General features: G+C 43.6%; 1 protein-coding gene across 1 annotated transcript; it reads right to left on the bottom strand.

Annotated features, from left to right (window-relative positions):
- Positions 1-537: 537 nt before the first annotated feature.
- LOC143040752 (uncharacterized) lies at positions 538-5,180 on the bottom strand. Its single transcript, XM_076212152.1, has 3 exons — positions 5,033-5,180; positions 2,111-2,200; positions 538-1,730 (listed from the first exon to the last, which is right to left on the bottom strand). Exons 2-3 carry the CDS (start codon positions 2,196-2,198, stop codon positions 1,363-1,365), a joined length of 456 nt encoding a protein of 151 aa, XP_076068267.1. The 5' UTR covers positions 2,199-2,200; positions 5,033-5,180; the 3' UTR covers positions 538-1,362.
- Positions 5,181-20,844: the final 15,664 nt, after the last annotated feature.

A 20,844-nucleotide genomic window follows, 5' to 3' on the forward strand; every position in this document is an offset into this window, starting at 1 on the left:
CTAGTGCAGTCCTACCCTCTACCATCAAAACACTGACTGCTTCTACTAACAAGAACATCTTTGAGGTTCTCAAACAAAAAGGTTCATACACCAAACACTAATCATAGGTTTAAGACATTTTATTTATATATGTTGTTATTACATGGTATATTTGAGTCATATAAGTTATTTAGAATAATTGTTTTCAAATTAATTGGTTTATCTAACCTTATGATCGATCAAAACTGCAAATTCTTATTCCAGGGCTATTATCGCTGCTCATCTAAAAACATGTGTTGATTATTATGAAAACCAAGAAAGCTATAAAACATAAATTTGTAAACAAACCAGGAATAGTTTACTCTATTATCATGTATGTTATTATGAAAAATCCTTTGATAGTTATTCAGAAATTGTAAAAGATTACCATGGACTATTATCTCGGGTCATAGTGTAGGTAAGCAATTCCTGGAATATGGAATGTCTATCGGATCAACGAAACAAGCGTGTGAAAACGGTGTGTGTGTGGAGGAGGGGACTTCAAGAAAAACCTTATACAAGTTGAAGGAACTTTATTCTATGTACTTTGGTAAGTTTTTATAATTTTCTAGGAATTACTAGAAAACCAAGATCAGATATACATCAAAAAGTAGGAAGACACCTCTTTTCGTTGTGACAATAAGAATGTGTGGGAACAAGATGGTAAGGTCTTCAATCTATCTGAGATGTAGATTAATTGTTGACAGTAATTTCATTCAATAAATTAAGCCTTAAAGTTTACTCAGTCTGAGAGAGGGAAAATGGACTAAAATTGTATTGTACATACAATTATAAAAGTCCAGCAGTATAGATGCCTTCGACTCGGCATCTGGTAACACAGAGCATTTTATTTCGGAAGCGTTGGCACGTCTGCCTATATTCTGAGCTATGTTACCTATGATAACTCAATAATAATTACTTCCCACAAAGCTAGCATGATATCATGAAACCGATTACATCAGTACTACCATTCATTTTCTACATAATTTGCATGATGCATTTATTTTTGTTTGTGTACATAACTCGAAATAGAATATTAACCTTTGGCTTCCTTTTCAGGGGGCCCTGTGTTGTAGAAAACTCTGGAAAAAGAGTAGAGTGCAGAAGAGTAAGGGACACTAAGGTTTGGTTGTTCCACACACGGAATATAGGGGATAATATGAAGAAGGTGATTGCGGTGCCAGTAGGTCGCAGTGCTGAAGTGCCAAGACCCGAAGAGGAAGGGAAGAGGGACGGGAGCAACCATGGTCTTGATAAAATAATCCCCGGCATTGTGCTCACGACTAGGGCTGCCTAGCCTGGGCTTGACCCTGTCCTGCCTAGGCTTGACCCTGTCCTTCCTGCCTAGGCTTGACCCTGTCCTTCCTGCCCTTGACCAACAACTTCAGGGAAGAGGTCTGGACATATGTTCACCTGCGCCAGGTAGCGGTACTGGCTGAGAGCCTGCCTAGTTGTGGTGTCGTTGTGGTACTGGACGTTGTCGCAGCTGAAGACGGGGCAGCAGTGGGGGAAGGGCTCGGTGCTGTTTTCCGCGTTCACCACTTCGCAATTTTGGTTGTCGAGGGGCACGTTGTTGCAGAACTGAACCTGTTCGATTTTTGTCCCATCTTCGGCGACGTTGCAAACGAACTTGGCGCAGTAGGGCAAGTAGTAAGAGGACTGTGCTTCCGCTGTCTGGCAGGTCGTCAGGTTGAGGCAGGCCAAACCCGGGTCTTACGGAGAGAAAGTAAGAATAAACATAACAGACCAAGATGACCAACCTGTGAGGAATTCTTCCCCTGGGACTTCGGGGAGGGTGTTGGAGGAGGGAGGGGGGGGTTGAGATCACAGACTTTTCAGACTCAAACTGCTGGTATACTAATCTTTTTAAAAATTGCAGTTCTACAGAGTCAGTTTTTTACATAATGTCAAACACACTACATTTTTTTATGTAATAAGTTAAGCTAACGGTTAAGGTAAGTGTTTCATCTTTTGAGTTAGACAATTGTGTAAAGGGATTGGGGTGACTAACATAATGACACTGGTGACAAATGCGTTTTTCATCATTGTGTGAGCAAATGAAGACGAATATTGGCAATATAGAATGTCTCACCAGCTCCGTCTGTGAAACTCGTAGTTGGGAACCCAACAGCGCTGACGCCAGCGATGACGCATGCGCAGAGAACGGCGATGGACTTCATGTCTGTGGGAATAAGAGAGAGAAGAGAAAAAATAATCAATAATCTTAGTACTCCACATTCCTTAACCCCCTTGTATTGGGTTTCATGCCCATCTTTAGCCACGTAATCCTCTACAAAACTCCTCCCGTCACACCTATTCCCATTCTCCCCAGAGGCTATCTTTATGTTTTATCTAGTTTCTATTCAATACATTATCTTAAACGTGTGCGCTGGTTGCGTCATCAGAAGCGGGCTGTCCTGCTTTCTTTCTTTGCGGGAACCCGCAGAGGGCCGCTCACGGGCGATATGATTTGCGGGCGCTGAGCGGATTGGGGACAGGATTTGTTCTAGGAATGGGGTTAGGATAAGGGTTAAGGGTAAGGTCAGAATTAGGGTCAGGATTGGGATTTGGACTGAGGAGAGGGAGGTAGTGAAGGGCGATCCTGTTTCTAAAAGTATCAAGCGTGGGGCTATTAACTACATGGAATGGAAGATGCTGAGGGGGGAAATGAGTACTTGAATATGTCGGTGCTTGTTTGGTATGTGTGCTATTTTAGGTTGTGACTGCCTCTAGTTATTCGTGTATTTATTGGGTGTAAGTTTCTTTATTTATGTCAAGTAAATTGTTTGTGATTTTGCACATCGTTTGTTTTATGTGTATTTGTCCTCGTGTTTCAAGTGGTTCAAGTTTAATGTCTTGTTTTAACCTAGTGACTGATGTAGTGTGTCTGTAATCGCATCTAATCCATCTTGCTGCTTTATTTTGTGAGGACTCTAATTTGCATATGTCATTGCTACTGTGTGGATCCCAGACGGTGTCGCAATACTCTTAGTTGTGGGTTCGAATCACGCACTCCTCTCCGATTCCTAGCAGTGACTGTTACCGCCCCCCAACAGTCCCCAAAAGTGGATAACGGCTTCGGTCGCAGCTACTCAACGCTTCCTTAATACATCTGTGCCGGAGTGAGACGGGGCTGTACATCAGAGTGCCAGTGCCCCGTTGATTGGCACATAGCCTCGCGCTGCCAGTTTTTCTTAGGAGAACAGGTGTCCACTCCGAAATGTCTCTTGACTCTGAACTAGGCTGGCGCTCTCTAGCTTACGATAAATCTCCTAATTAGCGTCGACACTTCATTAAAGTCTCTAGGAGAGTGAGTCAAGCTCGTTTCACATGTATCAATTTCTCCCCGTGCGCCGTCCACGACACGACGTCGTACTCTAAACTAACCACGAGTGTCTATGGACGCTTTCAGACGTCACGACCACGTGTAAAAGCGGCCATAGATACCCATGGTTATATGGGAGCACGACGTCGTGTTGTGGACAGCGCACGGCGAAAAGTCGATACGTGTGAAACGCCTAAGATCCTTGGAAGCTATTTGAGCCTCGGATTCTTGGGCTGATGACTCTCGGGAATTTCCCCAAATTTAGTTTCAAGTCTTGGAAGTCTCAAGTATTTGAGGAGAAGTTCGTTTTCCGGTCTTTACGATGGCAGATCATGCTGATAGAAGACCTTTCGGTCCATAACGAGGCCAAGTGGAGAAGAAGAAAAAAAAAAAAAAAAAAATTCAAGTAATGGGGTAAAGACCATGTCCTCGGTGACAAAGAAGCGACTCCTGGGAGATTTTTTTTTTAACAATGCAGCACCGGCAGTCTTATTGTGTGGGTGTTACCACGAGGTCAATTTGACCACGGGGGAGTCTTTCTCTCGTAACTGTATTCTTATGGGGGCAGCAGGGCACCCGACCCTTCTTCCCCCAGGGGAAAGGGTGACTGTGGAATGGGTTTTCTTTCTTTATGGGCGTGTGCTTTGACTCGGCTACCCCTCTATGAAGGGGAAAAGGGGCCCTTGGTATGTATAATGCACGTAAAGACATAATAATGGAGGAGACTACAAGAGATGACAGGACTACATTAGGATGGAACTTAACCTCACAATTACTGCTATATAATCTCATTTCAGCTATTGCACTAAAATAACCCAGACTGACACTACTATTACATTACTACTCGAGGACTAGTATGACCTCTACTACAACCACCTCTACTACTACTACTACTAGTACTACTACTACTACTAGTACTACTACTACTACTACTACTACTACTACTACTACCACCATTACTAACATCACCACCACCCCCGCTTCCACAATTACTATCGCCACTACCACCACCACTTCCACTCCTATCACCACCACCACCACCCCCGCTTCCACAATTACTATCGCCACTACCACCACCACTTCCACTCCTATCACCACCACCACCACCACCACTCACTTCCACCACTACCATCACTACCACTGTCATCATTACCACTTCCACCACTACCACCACCATTACTACCACCACCATCACCATCACCATCACCATCACCATCACCATCACCATCACCATCACCATCACCATCACCATCACCATCACCATCACCATCACCATCACCATCACCATCACCATCACCATCACCATCACCATCACCATCACCATCACCATCACCATACCGCCATTACTACCACCACCGTACCGCCAACTATTGTTCTTATAAAACAAATAAAAGAGATTGGGCGTACAAAAATCAGCACAAATATTAACTTTTGTGTATGGAGCTAACGCTACTCCCACCGTGAAACTTTTTTTTTTTTTTCTAGAATCGAATTCAACACTTCGTCTTAGTTCACAAAGCTGACCACGAGTTGCTTGGCTTGATATAACAACAAGACCATCAAGCATCATCCACTTCGTCACCTAAATCTTATTTACGACAAGTGGTTGAAAAATTGAGTTTCTACGAAAAATGAAACCTCTTGTTTCGTAAAGGCGTACAAATGAAATGATGTGCGTTCGAATCTTACCTTCGGAATAGTCAGCCTCTTCTTCTTCTGTCTGGACGCAATGGGAGAAGCTCTGTTATGGCCACGTTGGCAGTGCTCTGTCTTATATATATGTATCTGGATGTGACTCACAGAAGTGTCTGGCAAGTTCGCGCAAGCGCACAGGAGGTGGGTCGAAAAGCAAAAAGAAAAACAATCGCTGTATTTGTTGACCTTGAAGCCGGGTTGTCTTTAAACAACCGGGTCCTCTGGAAGATGTCAACATGGAGACGCCTGAAGAATGTTCCTCGTATGGTTACATCGCGTTTTGTTGTCGAATGATAACACAGTAACTAAGAGGATGCCAGTTGTTTCTAGGTGATACGTTTGACCTTTGGAGGCTGAAAGGGCATCCCAGAGACGGTGGGCAAGGGGACATAGATAGATCAAAAAGCACGTCTGGGGGAGGGATTGGGGGAGAGGAGTGGAGAGGGTCATAAAAATGATGTAAAACAGAGCTGATGAACAATTCTTCATTCACGGTTGCATTTAGCACATTGTCCTTGAAGTTATGCCTCACTCTTTTCCTCTCTCTCTTTAGGTTTTTTATTTTTTTTTTTTGCTTTTTTCTCTCCATTTTCAGTGTCTCGGTTCACTAGTGACACTTGTTAGAGAGAGGGAGATAGATAGATAGATAGATAGAGAGAGAGAGAGAGATGGAAGAGAGAGAGAGAGAGAAAGAAAGAAATGGAACCATGGAACGGGTTTTGAATAAGGAAGGGAGAGTCGAGGGGGCACAAAGAAAAACACATGGAAGCTTGGCCTGAATTGGCAAAATGGGGGGAGGCGACTATTTTTTCTTATAGTGACTGAGAAGGGGAAGAGGGGGAGGGAGAAGAGAGGAGAAAGGGGGGAGGAGAGATAGAAATCTGGAGTATGAAGCAGATTGCACATCCATTTGTTTTTTGTCGTCTACTTAATGACGTATATCCTAGCCCTTATAAGACACAAAAGTTGCTAGGCGGCTAGTATGACGAAAGAAGCATTCCTGAAGAGCGAAGCTGGCCTGGCCCAAGACTGGATCTCTGGAGAAAAAAAAACAACAAAAAAAAAAAAAAAAAAAAAAAAAACATCATGACCACAATAAGCTATTGTCGGCAACTGGGGTATCCCGGTTATTCATTGGAGCAAGTCAGAAGGACAAGAGGATCCTGGTGCATGTGAGAATGACGTCTTGGTGAAAGAAAATAGGAATCCCAAAATTTGCTGAAGATTGCTTGCTTCCAGGACAGTCTATGCGCTGCACGGTAGTAAAAAAGTGCATGTAAACTATCATTTTTTATTTATTTATGAATGCAATAGAAAATGGGATGTTGGTACCACTGATAACCCATGTTTTATTTGCTGTATTATATTGTGTCCTAAGCTTTAGAACATATGTACCGAACGTGAAGTAGCGTACATACCTGCCCTTAAACACACGTGCGCGCGCGCATACACACACACACACACACACACACACACACACACACACACACACACACACACACACACACACACACACACACACACACACACACACACACACACACACACACACACACACACACACACACACACACACACACACACACGACACGATGGCTCAGTAGTAGAGTTCCCGGCTACCGTAGTGGCTGCCGGGTTCGAATCCCGCCCAGGGCTGAAATAATTTCAGTATCGCTGCGCTGCGAGTCAAAGGATTACAAAGAATTACAAAGGAGGAGTATACCGAATGCGAGAAAATACGATAATGATAAGTAAATAGATAAATAAATAAAAATATAATATCAATAATAATAAATAAAATAGATGAATAAATAGGTAAAGTTAAGTAATAAACAAACAGGTATATAGTAAATAATAGTAATTTGACATAAATAATAATAAATTATAAAATCAATCAAATAGTAATAAACAAACAGACAAACAATAACAAACAAATAAATAATATAAAAGATGGCAGGCATTACAGCATCTTGCTTAGGTTTTTATCTAAACGAATCTTAAAGCTTCGAACTGAATAACATTGGACTGCCTCTGCAGGAAGTTTATTCCATTCATTAACTACACGGTTGGCGAAGATGTTTCTACCCACTTCCAAATCAAATCTATTTCCTGAGAGTTTGAGATCATTATTTCTTGTCAGATTCTCATTCACTGTGAACGTTTTGTCACTTTTGATGTTGTCAATTCCCTTTAGAATCTTAAAGACCATTATAAAGTCACCTCTGAGTCTACGTTTTTTTTTTTAGGGAAAACAGATTCATATGTTTTAGTCGATTTTCGTATGATTTATTTTTGATATTTGAGATTCGTTACTCCAACTCTCGTGGGCGGAGAGTTGGGTTGTGTTTGCGTGTAAGGTCACACCATTACCCATAGATCAGTCATATATGAGGTCTGAGCTCTCTTCCGGGAGGGAAATAGCTGTCAATCACGAGTCCAACACGTGATCCAAGATCATGGCGAATCTCTCTCTCTCTCTCGCTCTCTCTCTCACACACACACACACACACACACACACACACACACACACACACACACACACACACACACACACACACACACACACACACACACACACACACACACACACACACACACACACAAACGCACGCACACACACACACACACACACACACACACACACACACACACACACACACACACACACACACACACACACACACACACACACACACACACACACACACACACACACACACACACACAAACATACGCACACACAAGCACACTAGAATTTGAAGCTAGTTATGATAATTAGAGTAAGAGACGGGATCCCACTAGAGTTGTTCTTTTCCTGGTAAACACACACACACACACACACACACACACACACACACACACACACACACACACACACACACACACACACACACACACACACACACACACACACACACACACACACACACACACACACACACACACACACACACACACACACACACACACACACACACAGGCACTAACACACACACACACACACACACACACACACACACACACACACACACACACACACACACACACACACACACACACACACACACACACACACACACACACACACACACACACACACACACATAGGCACTAACACACACACACACACACACACACACACACACACACACACACACACACACACACACACACACACACACACACACACACACACACACACACACACACACACACACACTCTCTCTCTCTCTCTCTCTCTCTCTCTCTCTCTCTCTCTCTCTCTCTCTCTCTCTCTCTCTCTCTCTCTCTCCCTCCCTCTCGTAGGCGCAATTGGTAGTTTGCGGCTGCCACTATAGAGGCCCGGGTTCGAATTTCGCCCAGGCCTGAAAAAAAATCAGTATCGCTGCGCTGTGAGTCGTTACCTCAACTCTCGTGGGCGGGGAGTTGGGTGTGCGTGTAAGGTCACATTATTACTCATAGATCGGTCAAATATGAGCTCTGAGCTCTCTTCCGGGAAGGAAATAGCTGTTGATTACGAGTCCAACACGTGATCCAAGACCATGGTGAATCACACACACATTCACATAAGGATTTAATTTTCTGGTAATTGTTAAGGGATGGGGTATTGTAAAGGTTACTCAATCCAATACAACGCTGATGGATAGATGACATACACATGCACGTGTGAACGCGTTTTGAAAATATCTTTAAATAAATGAAATAAATGTTATCCTTTGTCTTGTATTAGCCATTATGGATAAAGGGATAGCGTTAACTATGCAAACATGATTTGTCATAGTAGGATATGGTATTGTCATTCTGATTATGAGTTCCACTAATGGTGGTCCGTCATAGTTTCAATGTGCCTTGTGAGCGATTCTCAATCCACACTATTTCCAGACTATATTAGATTTTATTATTATTTTTCGATTATTAGAACGCAAACTCTTGTTTACTTATTTGTCTATTTATCTATCATTTTATCAATTTGTTTATTCATTTGTCTACCTAATCATTTGGTTATTTTAATTATTTTTTTCATTGCTTTAATGTTTGACGTCATATAAAGTTTGGAAGCTGTGAAGGTGACATTACGTCACAGATCGAGCTTGCTAACCTACACGTTACCGTATCGTCACCCTCCGTGCAGACACTATCCGGTCTTCTACAATAAGGTGCCAGTATAGTCTTGGCCGTGTTCCCAGATGGATCTTGCTTAGAGACAGACATATTTGAGAATTTTAGTGGCACTGAATTGGCAGTGATGGCGCTGCTTTTGGAAAAGGAAAATGAGTCTCACAGAATCAAAAGAAACAAAAGCGACTTTGGCTGCACTAATCACTGAAAAAGGAAAACAGAAGGAGTGAATTTCACACTTTATAAAGAACTACTTCGTGATGAACTGAGATTTCACCAGTACTTCAGAATGTCGAGGTATCAGTTTAATGAATTACTAATTTTGCTAGAGGAATTGGGGATAATGTAATAGAAAATTTAAGTTATTGATTACCTCGTGGTGGACAATAGCCTTGGATGCTTGGCAGAAATTTTTGGATATTTCGTAGGGTGCTGAATTCCAAGCCAATGTTATTTCTTCAAACAAGAATTATCAGGACACACCTGATGGACGTGCTATATTGTCTCAGCTTCCTAGACAGGAAGGTAATGATATTCAGGCTTCTGCAGTAAGGGAAACTTTCAAAATATTCTTAAATTATCCTTAGGGAACCCTACCGTGGTCTACGTGAGACGTGCTGAGCCTATTTTATTTTCATTGCTTGAATTTTATGAACATGTTTCACGGACGTATTTTTTTTTTAAAGAAATGCACATCTACGCGGTATAGCATTAAAATATTAAACATTGACTTTGTATACATCAAAGTAATAGATATTTTTCTTGGCGGAAATCAACATCAGGAAACATTGCTAAAAGCTATGCAGAAACGAACGAAGTTGCGTCGACTCCTTTAGACGCCATCTTTGTTTTGATAGATTTGGAGGTCGGAGATGACGATGACGACCTGATGACCTCTAGAATTACAGGTACCACTTTACTAAATGCAGGTTAGGTTAGGTAGGTTAGGTTAGGTTAGGTTTGGTAGGTAGGTTAAGTTAGGCTAGATTAGGTAGATAGGTAGGTTAGAATAGGTTAAGTAGGTAGGTTAGGTTGGGTTAGAAAAGACAATTTTATCATACTTTAATTTCTTCGACCTCCGCCTCTACAAAAAAAAAAAAAAAAAAAATGTGTCTCAAGTTGTCAAAGCGACTGCTTGTTTGTTTATAGCTTTTAGCAACTTTTTCTATTATCAATTTCCGCCAAGAATATCGTATGTTACGTTGATGTATTATAATTTACCAAATTAGCATTTAATTTTCTATTGCTATAGTGCGTAGGTGTACATTTCTAAAATTTTACCAAGATGATTATTTTATAGGAATTGTTGGCTGAAAAGACATGTACTCACAAGTAATAGTACTTGGTAAGAGTAGCATGTCAGCGCAGTCAATATAGGGCTAATTAGATATAAATTAGTGTAAAAACTAATGTCACAATTAATCGACCAAAATGTTTTTAAACTTTTACTTTCCCGCATGCACCTAATGATTTGTTTCATCTGTGGCAACTTTTTATTGAAGTTGATAGTTTTAGATCACAGAGATCTCTTAAGAACAGTATAGAGAAAAAGCGAAAAAATATCACGCGGGAAAGTAAAATAAGACCAAGTATCGTGGCTTTAGTTATGTAGGACGCTTTTATTCAGTTTAATGATACCTACAGACCTGTAGAGCGTCGAAATTACCTCAACGAAACCATCAAGGCCCTTAATTATTTGTTGTGTCAGATGATTTAATGAAGTTTGGAGGAATGTGATGGCCTTATATGTTTAAGGAAACTACTTTCATTGTCTTTCTTTATCTTTTATTTATTTATTTTTTTGTTAGTTTGTAATACCAAGTCCATTTAAGCTTTGCTGGTCACAGGAACAAGTGCTCATGTCTTCGCTATCTAGTGCAAGGTGTTCTCCTCTCCAAATATCTCTTTGGCTTTCTTATATCATTAATCTATTCATTATCAATTTATTCATCTTCGAAACCTCCTTCCTTCCCACCCACCCCCCTCTGTCTCCCTTCTCCCCACTCCCCTCCGTCTCCCTCCTCCCCATCCCCCTCTGTCTTCCTCCTCCCCATCCCCCTCCGTCTTCCTCCTCCCCATCCCCTTCTGTCTCCCTCCTCCCCATCCCCCTCTGTCTCCCTCCTCCCCATCCCTTCCGCCTCCCTCCTCCTCATCCCCCTCTGTCTCCCTCCCCTCATCCCCCTCTGTCTCCCTTCTCCCCACCCCCTCCGTCTCCCTCCTCCCCACCCCCCTTCGGTCTCCTTCCTCCTTATCCCCCTCTGTCTCTTTTCTCCCCACTCCCCTCCGTCTCCCTCCTCCCCATCCCTTCCGTCTCCCTCCTCCTCATCCCCCTCTGTCTCCCTCCTCCCCACTCCCCTCCGTCTCCCTCCTCCCCATCTCTCCTTCCTCTGCCCCGACCTCCATCCCCTCCATTCAGCCAGTATGGTTTACACCTCAAACAGTCGCTCTTTACCCCTTCCCTCTCCTTAGCCTCCCCAAAGGGTGTGTGCGTCCATTCTAGGAAAAAGACCAGGGATCATAACGTAACATCATTGGCTACACGTTATCCTGCCCTAACCAATCAGAGGACTCACTTTGATATAGATAGATCACATGGTTCTCTTTAGGCTCCTTCGTATGATATTCTGTCATCATGTCTGGATATTTTCCGAATTGCTTACGTATTTTCCTGTACCTTGTAACTTCAAAACCGAACGACAGAGGAGTGAGAAAATAAAGTGTTGGTATATGCAGTGGCGTGAAGCATAAACGTTTTTCAATTTCGTCCTATACTTTGTCCAGGCTTTGCAATTTCCCGCCAAAATTTAAATTTGGGAGAATAACGACGTAGCACAAACCGTTAAGGTGGCGGCATACTAGGCTACTTCGTTTGAGTAGAAACGACTTCGGTTACAATATTCTAGACTTCGGTAAGAACATCTCAACACTGTGTCCAACATTCGTATATATTTCTCTTATTCGTCATTCAGCTTCTCACTGTATGACGCAACAATAATTTGATATTTGGGGAGCTTGAAAAACAAAATATCGTAATCGAAGTCGTTTCGATTCGAGCGAAATAGCAAAAACAAGTAACATGCTAACGAGATTTCGCCTATTCTGCCACCACCTTCAGAACAATCGTCTCTGACCGCTGAGATGACCATCTACTCATGGTAACCAACATGCATAGCACAAACGTGCAATTACGAAGCAATCCGCATTCATTGCAATTACGACTACTTTCTAAACTACCGAAGTTATGTGGGGGGGGGGGGAGTTGAAGAGATGGGGGACCGACTCGGTCTCACGTCAATGGACGGGGAATGCCCAAAAGTAGCACCTTTATAACACCTCCCGTTGTTAAGGATCAAAATACCAGCGATCATAGGAGCGTGCTCGTCCTTGCAGGCCTAGCTAACCGTCGCTCGAGCCAAACCCCGTTTTATAGAACCCCGGGATGCGTCGACCTCGGCAACACGGTCGACCTATGAGAGGCATTCTGCCCCAAAATAGCGTTGACTCGATCCCACGGAAAACGCATTGTTAGTGACCTTTTCTTCAACCTGATCTGAATGAATTTCGTCGACGCTAATTCTTCTTCACTACATCTAAGTCGACATATGTCTCAGGTAGGTTCCGAGAACAGTTATGATCTGACCTCTTTCCTCATTCTTCTTGTTGTTTTACTCATTCGAGTACTGGTCCCCTGTACCCTACCTCTGGTGCTTCAGGTTATAATGTACTACTCATAGTAATTACCCACTCCGTCCTGAGATTCAGGTAAAATGTTAGATTTAATTAATAGGTAACCCTAGCTACAGTGTAGGATTCACTATAACTACATGTTGTTACAGATATAGAATATTGTAGTATATCATTAATGATCCTACTCTGATATAGTACTCACTCATACATGCTGATACAGATGTAGAAAAATACAGTATATTATTAATGGTACTACTCCGATATAGTACTCACTCATACTGTTTTGTTACAGTTTAACATTATTTTGTTGTTCCTTTGCTTAATGCAATGTTCCTTTTGGATGGTGCTCAAATATTTGGACTCAATGTTCCTATGTGTACAAACATTTCAGTAATATTAGCAAAACTATAACAATGTTTATGTGTCATATGTGTACTGACTGGTATTACTCATGAGTGTCTCTGGTCCCCTCAACCCCCTATGTATGTTTGTCCGTGTGACTTAATGTAGAAAAATTACCTGATGAGGACCACAATGGAAATAAGCGTTCATACTTTTTGTGTTATCCTCGGCAATTTACATTTATTATTTCGAACTATGTGTTCTTGTCATTATTTGCACTTCATGTACATTGATTTATTGCCAAATAAAGTCTATCTATCTATCTATCTAAAACGAACAGTGACAGACTCGTACACAAAAAGTATGCAATCCACTCGTCTGGGGTTTGGTGTATATGGAAACAAATAACTAAATGCACACATGAGTGTGAATCTAATGGGAGCTTTCGCAGTCAGGCTCGTAGATTCCCATTAGCGCTAGAATTTTCAATTGTCTCGGAATTCATGAGGCAGAGGGGTGACTTAGCTAATTTGGAAACCGACATTTAAAAAATGATACGCCATAAATTGTTGCATAAATGTATTTAAAATTAAAAACATGACTCATAATGTTACAATTTTTACTTACTGGTGTGTGATAAGGCTTTGTTAATTTAATTATAAGGTAAAACTAGAAATAGGTAATTATTTTTTAATTATTTTCACTGAAGTAACTATGAGCACTAAAAATAAGAGGATTTCGATTTGGGTTTGTACATTCTATCTGAGAGTGTTGAAAAATAATGGATATCACTGTCACGTCCTGTATATGAAGATAATCAATAAGCCAAAGAATTACAACAGTGGTGGCGGACGTACGAAGTTAATAACAGTTTTGTAAAAAATAGCCTCTTAGATCTGCTGGGAGCTATTTTCAAACAAATATGACTAATTATACGTGTGCCGTGGCAATCTGCACTTCAGATACAAGAAAAAATAAGAGGGAGACAAAGTTTATCGTATCGAAAAAATTAAGTTTTCGATGTGAAATTATATTTTCGATACATTACATGGATTTGCTTATTGCTTGGTGCATTCAAATGAAAGTATATATCAGTATACGTCCATTGAAGTCGATAGAAAATGACAAATTGCTTGGCTTGATACAATTATAGGCTGTTTTACGAATATCATCTGTGATTATAAATAGAGGTTCAAACAATGCCATATGCCGTTTGCAATCATGAAATTAATTGACTTAAATTTCAGACACAATAATGTACAACGATACACCTCTGTAAGCTTATCAAACTTGCCCAAAAAAGTATTTATTTTCCGGCAAGAATTACAAAATCTGGCGGTGTCTGGTATCAACTTGCTCACTGCGAAAGCTCTAATTGGTATTCCTGGGACTATGATTCATCATGATTACTCTTAATGGCAAATGGTGAGTAACTGGTAACTATAGTGGATATTCAAGCTTGAAGTTAGGTTAACCAACTACTGAAGGAAATAAAAGTAGGGTCTCAATGCACGTTGAGGATGTGGTGGTATGTTACCACCACATTAGTGGAGGAGCTCGTCCAAGAGAGGAAGATTAAAGAAACTTTAATTATTTTGGGGCTTTTTCTTGTGTCAAATACAATGCGACTGTAGCTAATTCAGGCTGCTGTCTTGGCAGCGGAATACAAGAAGGGCATATTTCACATTTAGGAGTACTATCCACAATTTAGATCATAAATTACAGTTCCTACTATACAGAATATTACTACAATTATTTATATATATTTACACATTGATATGAGAGACATAAAAATGTTAATCAAGATATGTTTATATAATTACTAGTTCCAACGGGTGACAATAATTGATACAGGAAGTTAATTATGGTGCGCGTATATCTATAGAAAACGATTTCTTGAATGCGTGACCTTGCTATATTATTCCTCCCCTAGTGACGAGGCATGAGGAACGACATTTCAGTCTCGAGGCACAAGGAGCTGTTAGCAGGATTGGAAGTCACCGACATGGCAGGTGTGAGGCCTGGTATTAGTGTGTAGGCGTCCATGGACGTCAGGCGGTTCGGCTGGCAATCCGGAAGCGTCGGTTAGCGGCTGGGGTCTGTCCGGCAGGACAGTGTGCGCGGGCGACTACGACAGCTCGTAGCGGCTGGAGAATGCGTTAGTAGCAGATCAGGGCGGTGACTGGGGGCGGCATGCCGGTGGGACATGCAGCGGCAACCCAGCGGGCGGTCCGGGACAGGCAGCAGTGACAACGACAGCTCGAAGCGGCGGTGGTGGCTATAGGCGGCGTTGTCGGCAAGGGGCGTCGTCCTAAGCTGCTGCGACGGCTGGCCTCTTTGCTCAGGGCGTCGTACTGTGCAGTGGTGGCGGCTGGCCTCTCTGCTCAGGGCGTCGTACTGTGCAGTGGTGGCGGCTGGCCTCTCTGCTAGGGGCGTTGTCCTGGGATGCTGCGACGTCTGGACTCACAGCTAGGGGTGCCGTCCTGTGCAGTGGTGGCGGCTGGCCTCTCTGCTAGGGGCGTTGTCCTGGGATGTTGCGACGTCTGGACTCACAGCTAGGGGCGCTGTCCGCTGCTGCAATGGAGATGGCTGGGATGTCCGCTCTCCAACTTCGGGTTCACCATTTGTAGTGGTGACCAGGAATCGGCGGCTACAAGCGGCATCTCTCCGGAGACATCATTTGTAGTGTTACCACCACATGGTGACAGAGCCTCGTCTACGAGAGGAGGATTAAAGAAACTCCAATTCTCCTTGGGACTTTTTTTTTTTATTGCAAATACAATGCGGCTGTAGCTAAGTCAGGCTGCTGTCTTGGAAGTGAAATACAGGAAGGGCATATTTCACAATTAGGAGCACTACGGGAGGTGAAGAGCATTTAGGGGGAATGGAAGTTCTTAGGGGCTAGTCTGGGGAGAACATTGTAGGTTAGGTTAGAAAGGAAGGGAATTAATGAAAAGGAAAATGTTAGGAATATGCAGTGCCGACCAACCCTTCATGTGAGAACTTGTGTGGAGGAAAGCTGCTCATTTAATTATTCTGGGGGTTGGTAGAGAAGCTCCAGACAACTCAAGAATAGGTAGATGTATCTGTAGTAATTGTACACTCGACACTGTGACAAGAAAGTAATCTCCATTTAGAAAAGAATGCTGGTCACTTTTAACTTCCTCTATTCATTCTCTCTGCTATTCTCTGGAAATATCTCCTTCGGGACCTCCTTTCGGTGCGAGGAAACAAACTCAGGACTTGAGACCCTGTTCACAGTAGCGGCTTGAACCGAGGGGAAAACGCGGCGGTACCCCATAGTCAAGGAAAACTGCGCGGTTGTGTGTGTGTGAACGCCTCCATTGACTTACATTGTAATTGAACAGGCGCGGTTGAAACCGCTAATGTAAACAGGGCCTTAGTGTACGGACGCACGAGAGGCTGTTTAGTCGCTGCGGCAACTCAGACGTTGCGGCTGAGTTGCTGCTGAATTTTTAAGATGCGCGCATGGGAGCGGTTTTCCACCTCAAAATTGATTCAGTTGCGAACTAACCTTCGTGTGGAGAGTCGTGCATTTGAGCATTAGAAAATTAAATTAATTGAAAAAGCTGTCATGTGTGCACTAATATTGAAAAATAAGAAAAAATAAGAAAAAACAGTTCATCCTTTAGTTAGCCAAAGACTATTGAAAGGTCAATTCCATACGTTATTTCATGACTTGTGTGAATACCCTGACAAATTTTGGAGCTACTTCCGAATGAGCAAAAAATCATTTGATGAAATATTAACTATTCGACCACATATAACGTATGAAAACACAAACATGAGGATGGCTGTACCCCCGGAAAATAAGCTAGATGCTGATGGTGAGTAGGATGAGGAAAATAGTATGGCGCAGTTATTACTGAGCTGGGCTTGCACAGTTGCGACATCCGGTTCCATATCTTTTTATATGCATTGAAGGAAGTCCATTTTTAATTTCAATTTCTTTGTTGGGTTAAGTTGTTTTATGGATGATAACAACGAATTTAGAAACATTTTATCTTCATCAACCTCTTCCTCTTTGCTTTCTTGAAGAATTTTAAGAATGGCTTCTTCGTAAGGAACTTTTCTGTCACCTGTGTTACCTGTCTTCTTTTTTCCTGTTGCTATCATACATACGGTTTCTTGTTTATTAGTTGCTAAATGTTGAACTGTTTCTGTTGATGTGTCGGTCCCCTCAACATTTTGTACGTCCTCTTCTGCATTTTCTGTAATAGGGTCATAATTTGAACTTGTTGCCCTTTGCTCCATTGTTGGTAAGAGAAATAATAATTGATCGAAATACAAATATTTTCTTCTCTTATTTTGTCCTGATCCTGACGCCTGATTTCTTTGCGCGTTCAACTCCTTCCTGAAGCTATCCTTCATATTTTTCCAGCGTTTCTGCAATTCTTTACCTGTAACAGAAAAATGCATATTGTATGCTACAATGTTTCATAGAAACAATGCAAAATGCCTACAATCTTGACTTATATCATGTATACTAAAGTCGTTCTTTATATTTTTTTCAGGTATTTGGCAACAGGAAATAGTTTCCACGCTCTGCATTACGAATATTTACTCGGCGTTACAACTATTTGAGAAATAGTAAGAAGTACTTGTCAAGCGATATGGAATTGCATGAAACCCAAATTTATGCCTGAGAAAACGGAAGAAGACTGGTTACAGATTGCAAACTTGTTTTATCAGTGGACTAACTTTCCACATTGCATAGGGGCAATAGATGGAAAACATATAAGGATATGTAAACCAAACAAAAGTGGATCACAATTTTTCAATTATAAATCTCATTTTTCTATTGTCCTTATGGCTTTAGTTGACTCCGATTACAACTTTATTAGTATCGATGTAGGAGCGTACGGTGCATCGAGTGATTCCAATGTATTTAAGCAAACAAATATCTACAAAAAATTGCAACAAAATCAGTTGAATATTCCACAACCATCTCCATTACCTAACGATGAAAATGGAAAGAACATACCCTATTGCATAGTTGGAGATGAAGCTTTTGCATTGTCAGAGAATGTCTTAAGACCATTCCCACACAGAAATTTGGCTATTTCCAAGCGCATTTTAACTATAGATTAACCAGGGCAAGAAGAATGGTGGAATGTTCTTTTGGGATACTGGCAAATAAATGGCGAATATTTCATCGTCCTCTTGACGTTGCACCTGAATTTTGTGACGTAATTGTTAAAAATTTTGCATTCTGCATAATTTCGTTCGAAAAAGGGATGGCATTCAATTCGAAGATAGAATGTATGATTGCAATCTTGATGATATTGAACCCATTGGAACTAGAAGTTCTATAAAAGGAACTGCTGTAAGAGATTATTTAACAAAATACTTCACTTCTCCCGCAGGATCTGTGACTTGGCAATATGACAAAATTTAGAATGCAAGAAAGTGTTTGGTTTTAGAATTAGTACATTTATATATAGCTGCATTACATTATTTTTGTTGTATTATATAGTTATAGGCAGCTGCCCATGCCTATGTATATTATGTTTAAGAAATACACAAAACCAAATAAACATTTGAAATCAAAATCTTACCTAGTTTTCTTTTCTCCTCTTCTTCCATCTGATCCCAGTCATCTTGCATTGCCTCACACACTTCATTCCATAATTTATCTTTTATAGTTTTATTACTGTACTCGGCTAATTTCTTATCAAAAAGGGGGGGGTCTTTTTTCGATTTCAAGTATGAATTTCTCACTGTCAAAATAGTCAGCATTAACACACGACATCCTGCTTGTACAGACCCCAAATGCACACTGAAACAAAATCTCAGCCGCTACATAGAAGCTGCAGTTTAACCTCTCATGCGCTTACCGATACACGTTTCAACTTGTTATATATTTGACAGCGACAACCGCGCCGCCTGCAAAATAGAACCAGTTGAGTTTATAAAACAGTAGCTGTTACTTGACCACTAATGCGCACAATTCCATTAAAAGTAGTGTGTTCTATAAAAATGGCTAAACAGCCGCAGCGGTTGAGCGGCTACACAGCCTCTCGTGCGTCCGTAGCCTTAGTGTTCACTTGGACGCGTAAAGATCACTTGACCATCAAACCCGCCCCGGTCCCGTTGTGGCCCCAGGCCCACAGGGCCCAGTCACAACAAGCTTACGACCTGTTTCCGACCACCGGTGACCAGGCTGGTGTGTGCTGTTCCTCTGTTTATATATATATATATATATATATATATATATATATATATATATATATATATATCTATATATATAAATCAAGACAATGCAATTAGAATGAACCCCCCTCCCCCCATGAAGATGAAGATGAAATAGCCAGGCGCTAACCATGAAACAAAAGTGCCACATTCGAAGGTGGTCGGAAACAGGTCGTAAGCTTGGTGTGACTGGGGCTTCACCTTTCCATCATGCTTCAGCACCCTGCCCCGTCCCCGGCACCTCCCCCCGGCACCCGGCCCCTCCCGCAAGCCCCGGTCCCCCTCCCCTTCTCCAAACCCCGGCCCACCCCCTTCCTCTACGCCCTAGCCCCTCCCCCACGCCCCGGCCCACTTCCTTCCTCTACGCCCCAGCTCCTCCCCCAAGCCCCGGTCCCCCTCCCCTTCTCCAAACCCCGGCCCACCCCCTTCCTCTACGTCCTAGCCCCTCCCCCACGCCCCGGCCCACTTCCTTCCTCTACGCCCCAGCTCCTCCCCCACGCCTCGATCCCATCTCTTCCACACCCAGGTCCACTTCCTTCCTCCACGCCCCAGCCCCTTCCCCTCCCCCTCCCCCACGCCCCGAGAACCGGCCCCCTCTCCTCCCCCACACCCTGGCACCTAGCCCCTCCCCCCACACTCCGGTCTCTCCTCTCTTCCACAATCTGGCACCCGGCCCTTCCCCCACGCTCCGGCCTCCTCCACTCCTCACCACCCCGGCACCCGGGCCCTCCTCCACGCCCCGGCCACTCCCCCTCCCCCACATCTTGGCACCCGGCCCCTTCCCCCATGCTCCCGCCTCCTCCCCTCCCCCATGCTCCGGCCCCCTTTACTCCTCTACGCCTTGGGATCCGGCCCCTCCCACCACGTTCCGGCCCCATCCCTTCCTCCACGCCCTGAAACCCGGCCCCATCTCCCACGCTCCGGTCTCCTCCCCTCCCCCACGCCCCGGTACCCGGATCCTTCCCCACCCCCGGTCCCTCCCCCTCTACCACGCCCTGGCACCCTCCCCCTCCCCTGCTCCACGCCCTGGCACCCGGCCCCTCCCCCCACGCTCCGGCACCCGGCCCCTCCCCCTACTCCACGCCCTGGTACCCGGCCCCTTCCCCCACGCTCCGGCCTCCTCCCCTCCGCCACGCCCCGACACCCGGACCCTTCCCCACCCCCGGTCCATCCCCCTCTCCCACGCCCTGGCACCCGGCTTCTTCCCCCACGCTCGGGCCCCCTCCCCCACGCTCGGGCCCCCTCCCCTCTTCAACATTCTGGCACCCGGCCCCTTCCCCCACGCCCCGGCCTCCTCCCCTCCGCCACGCCCCGGCACCCGGACCCTTCCTCGGTCCCTCCCCCTCCCCCACGCCCCGACACCCGGCCCCTTCCCCATGCCCCTGCCCCCTCCTCTCCCCCACGCCCTGGCACCTGGCCCCTCCCCGTACTCTCCGGCACCCCCC

Source organism: Oratosquilla oratoria, chromosome 29, assembly GCF_046742065.1.
Source record: "Oratosquilla oratoria isolate Oo_2021 chromosome 29, ASM4674206v1, whole genome shotgun sequence".
In the NCBI taxonomy this organism is placed as follows: domain Eukaryota; kingdom Metazoa; phylum Arthropoda; class Malacostraca; order Stomatopoda; family Squillidae; genus Oratosquilla; species Oratosquilla oratoria.

What these genes read in the sequence shown, in the direction of transcription:
- LOC143040752 (XM_076212152.1), bottom strand. Translation starts at nt 2,198, where the DNA reads ATGAAGTCCATCGCCGTTCTCTGCGCATGCGTCATCGCTGGCGTCAGC. An exon ending in GAGTTTCACAGACGGAGCTG is followed by an intron (nt 1,731 to 2,110) that starts GTGAGACATTCT and finishes TCTCTCCGTAAG; the next exon opens with ACCCGGGTTTGGCCTGCCTC.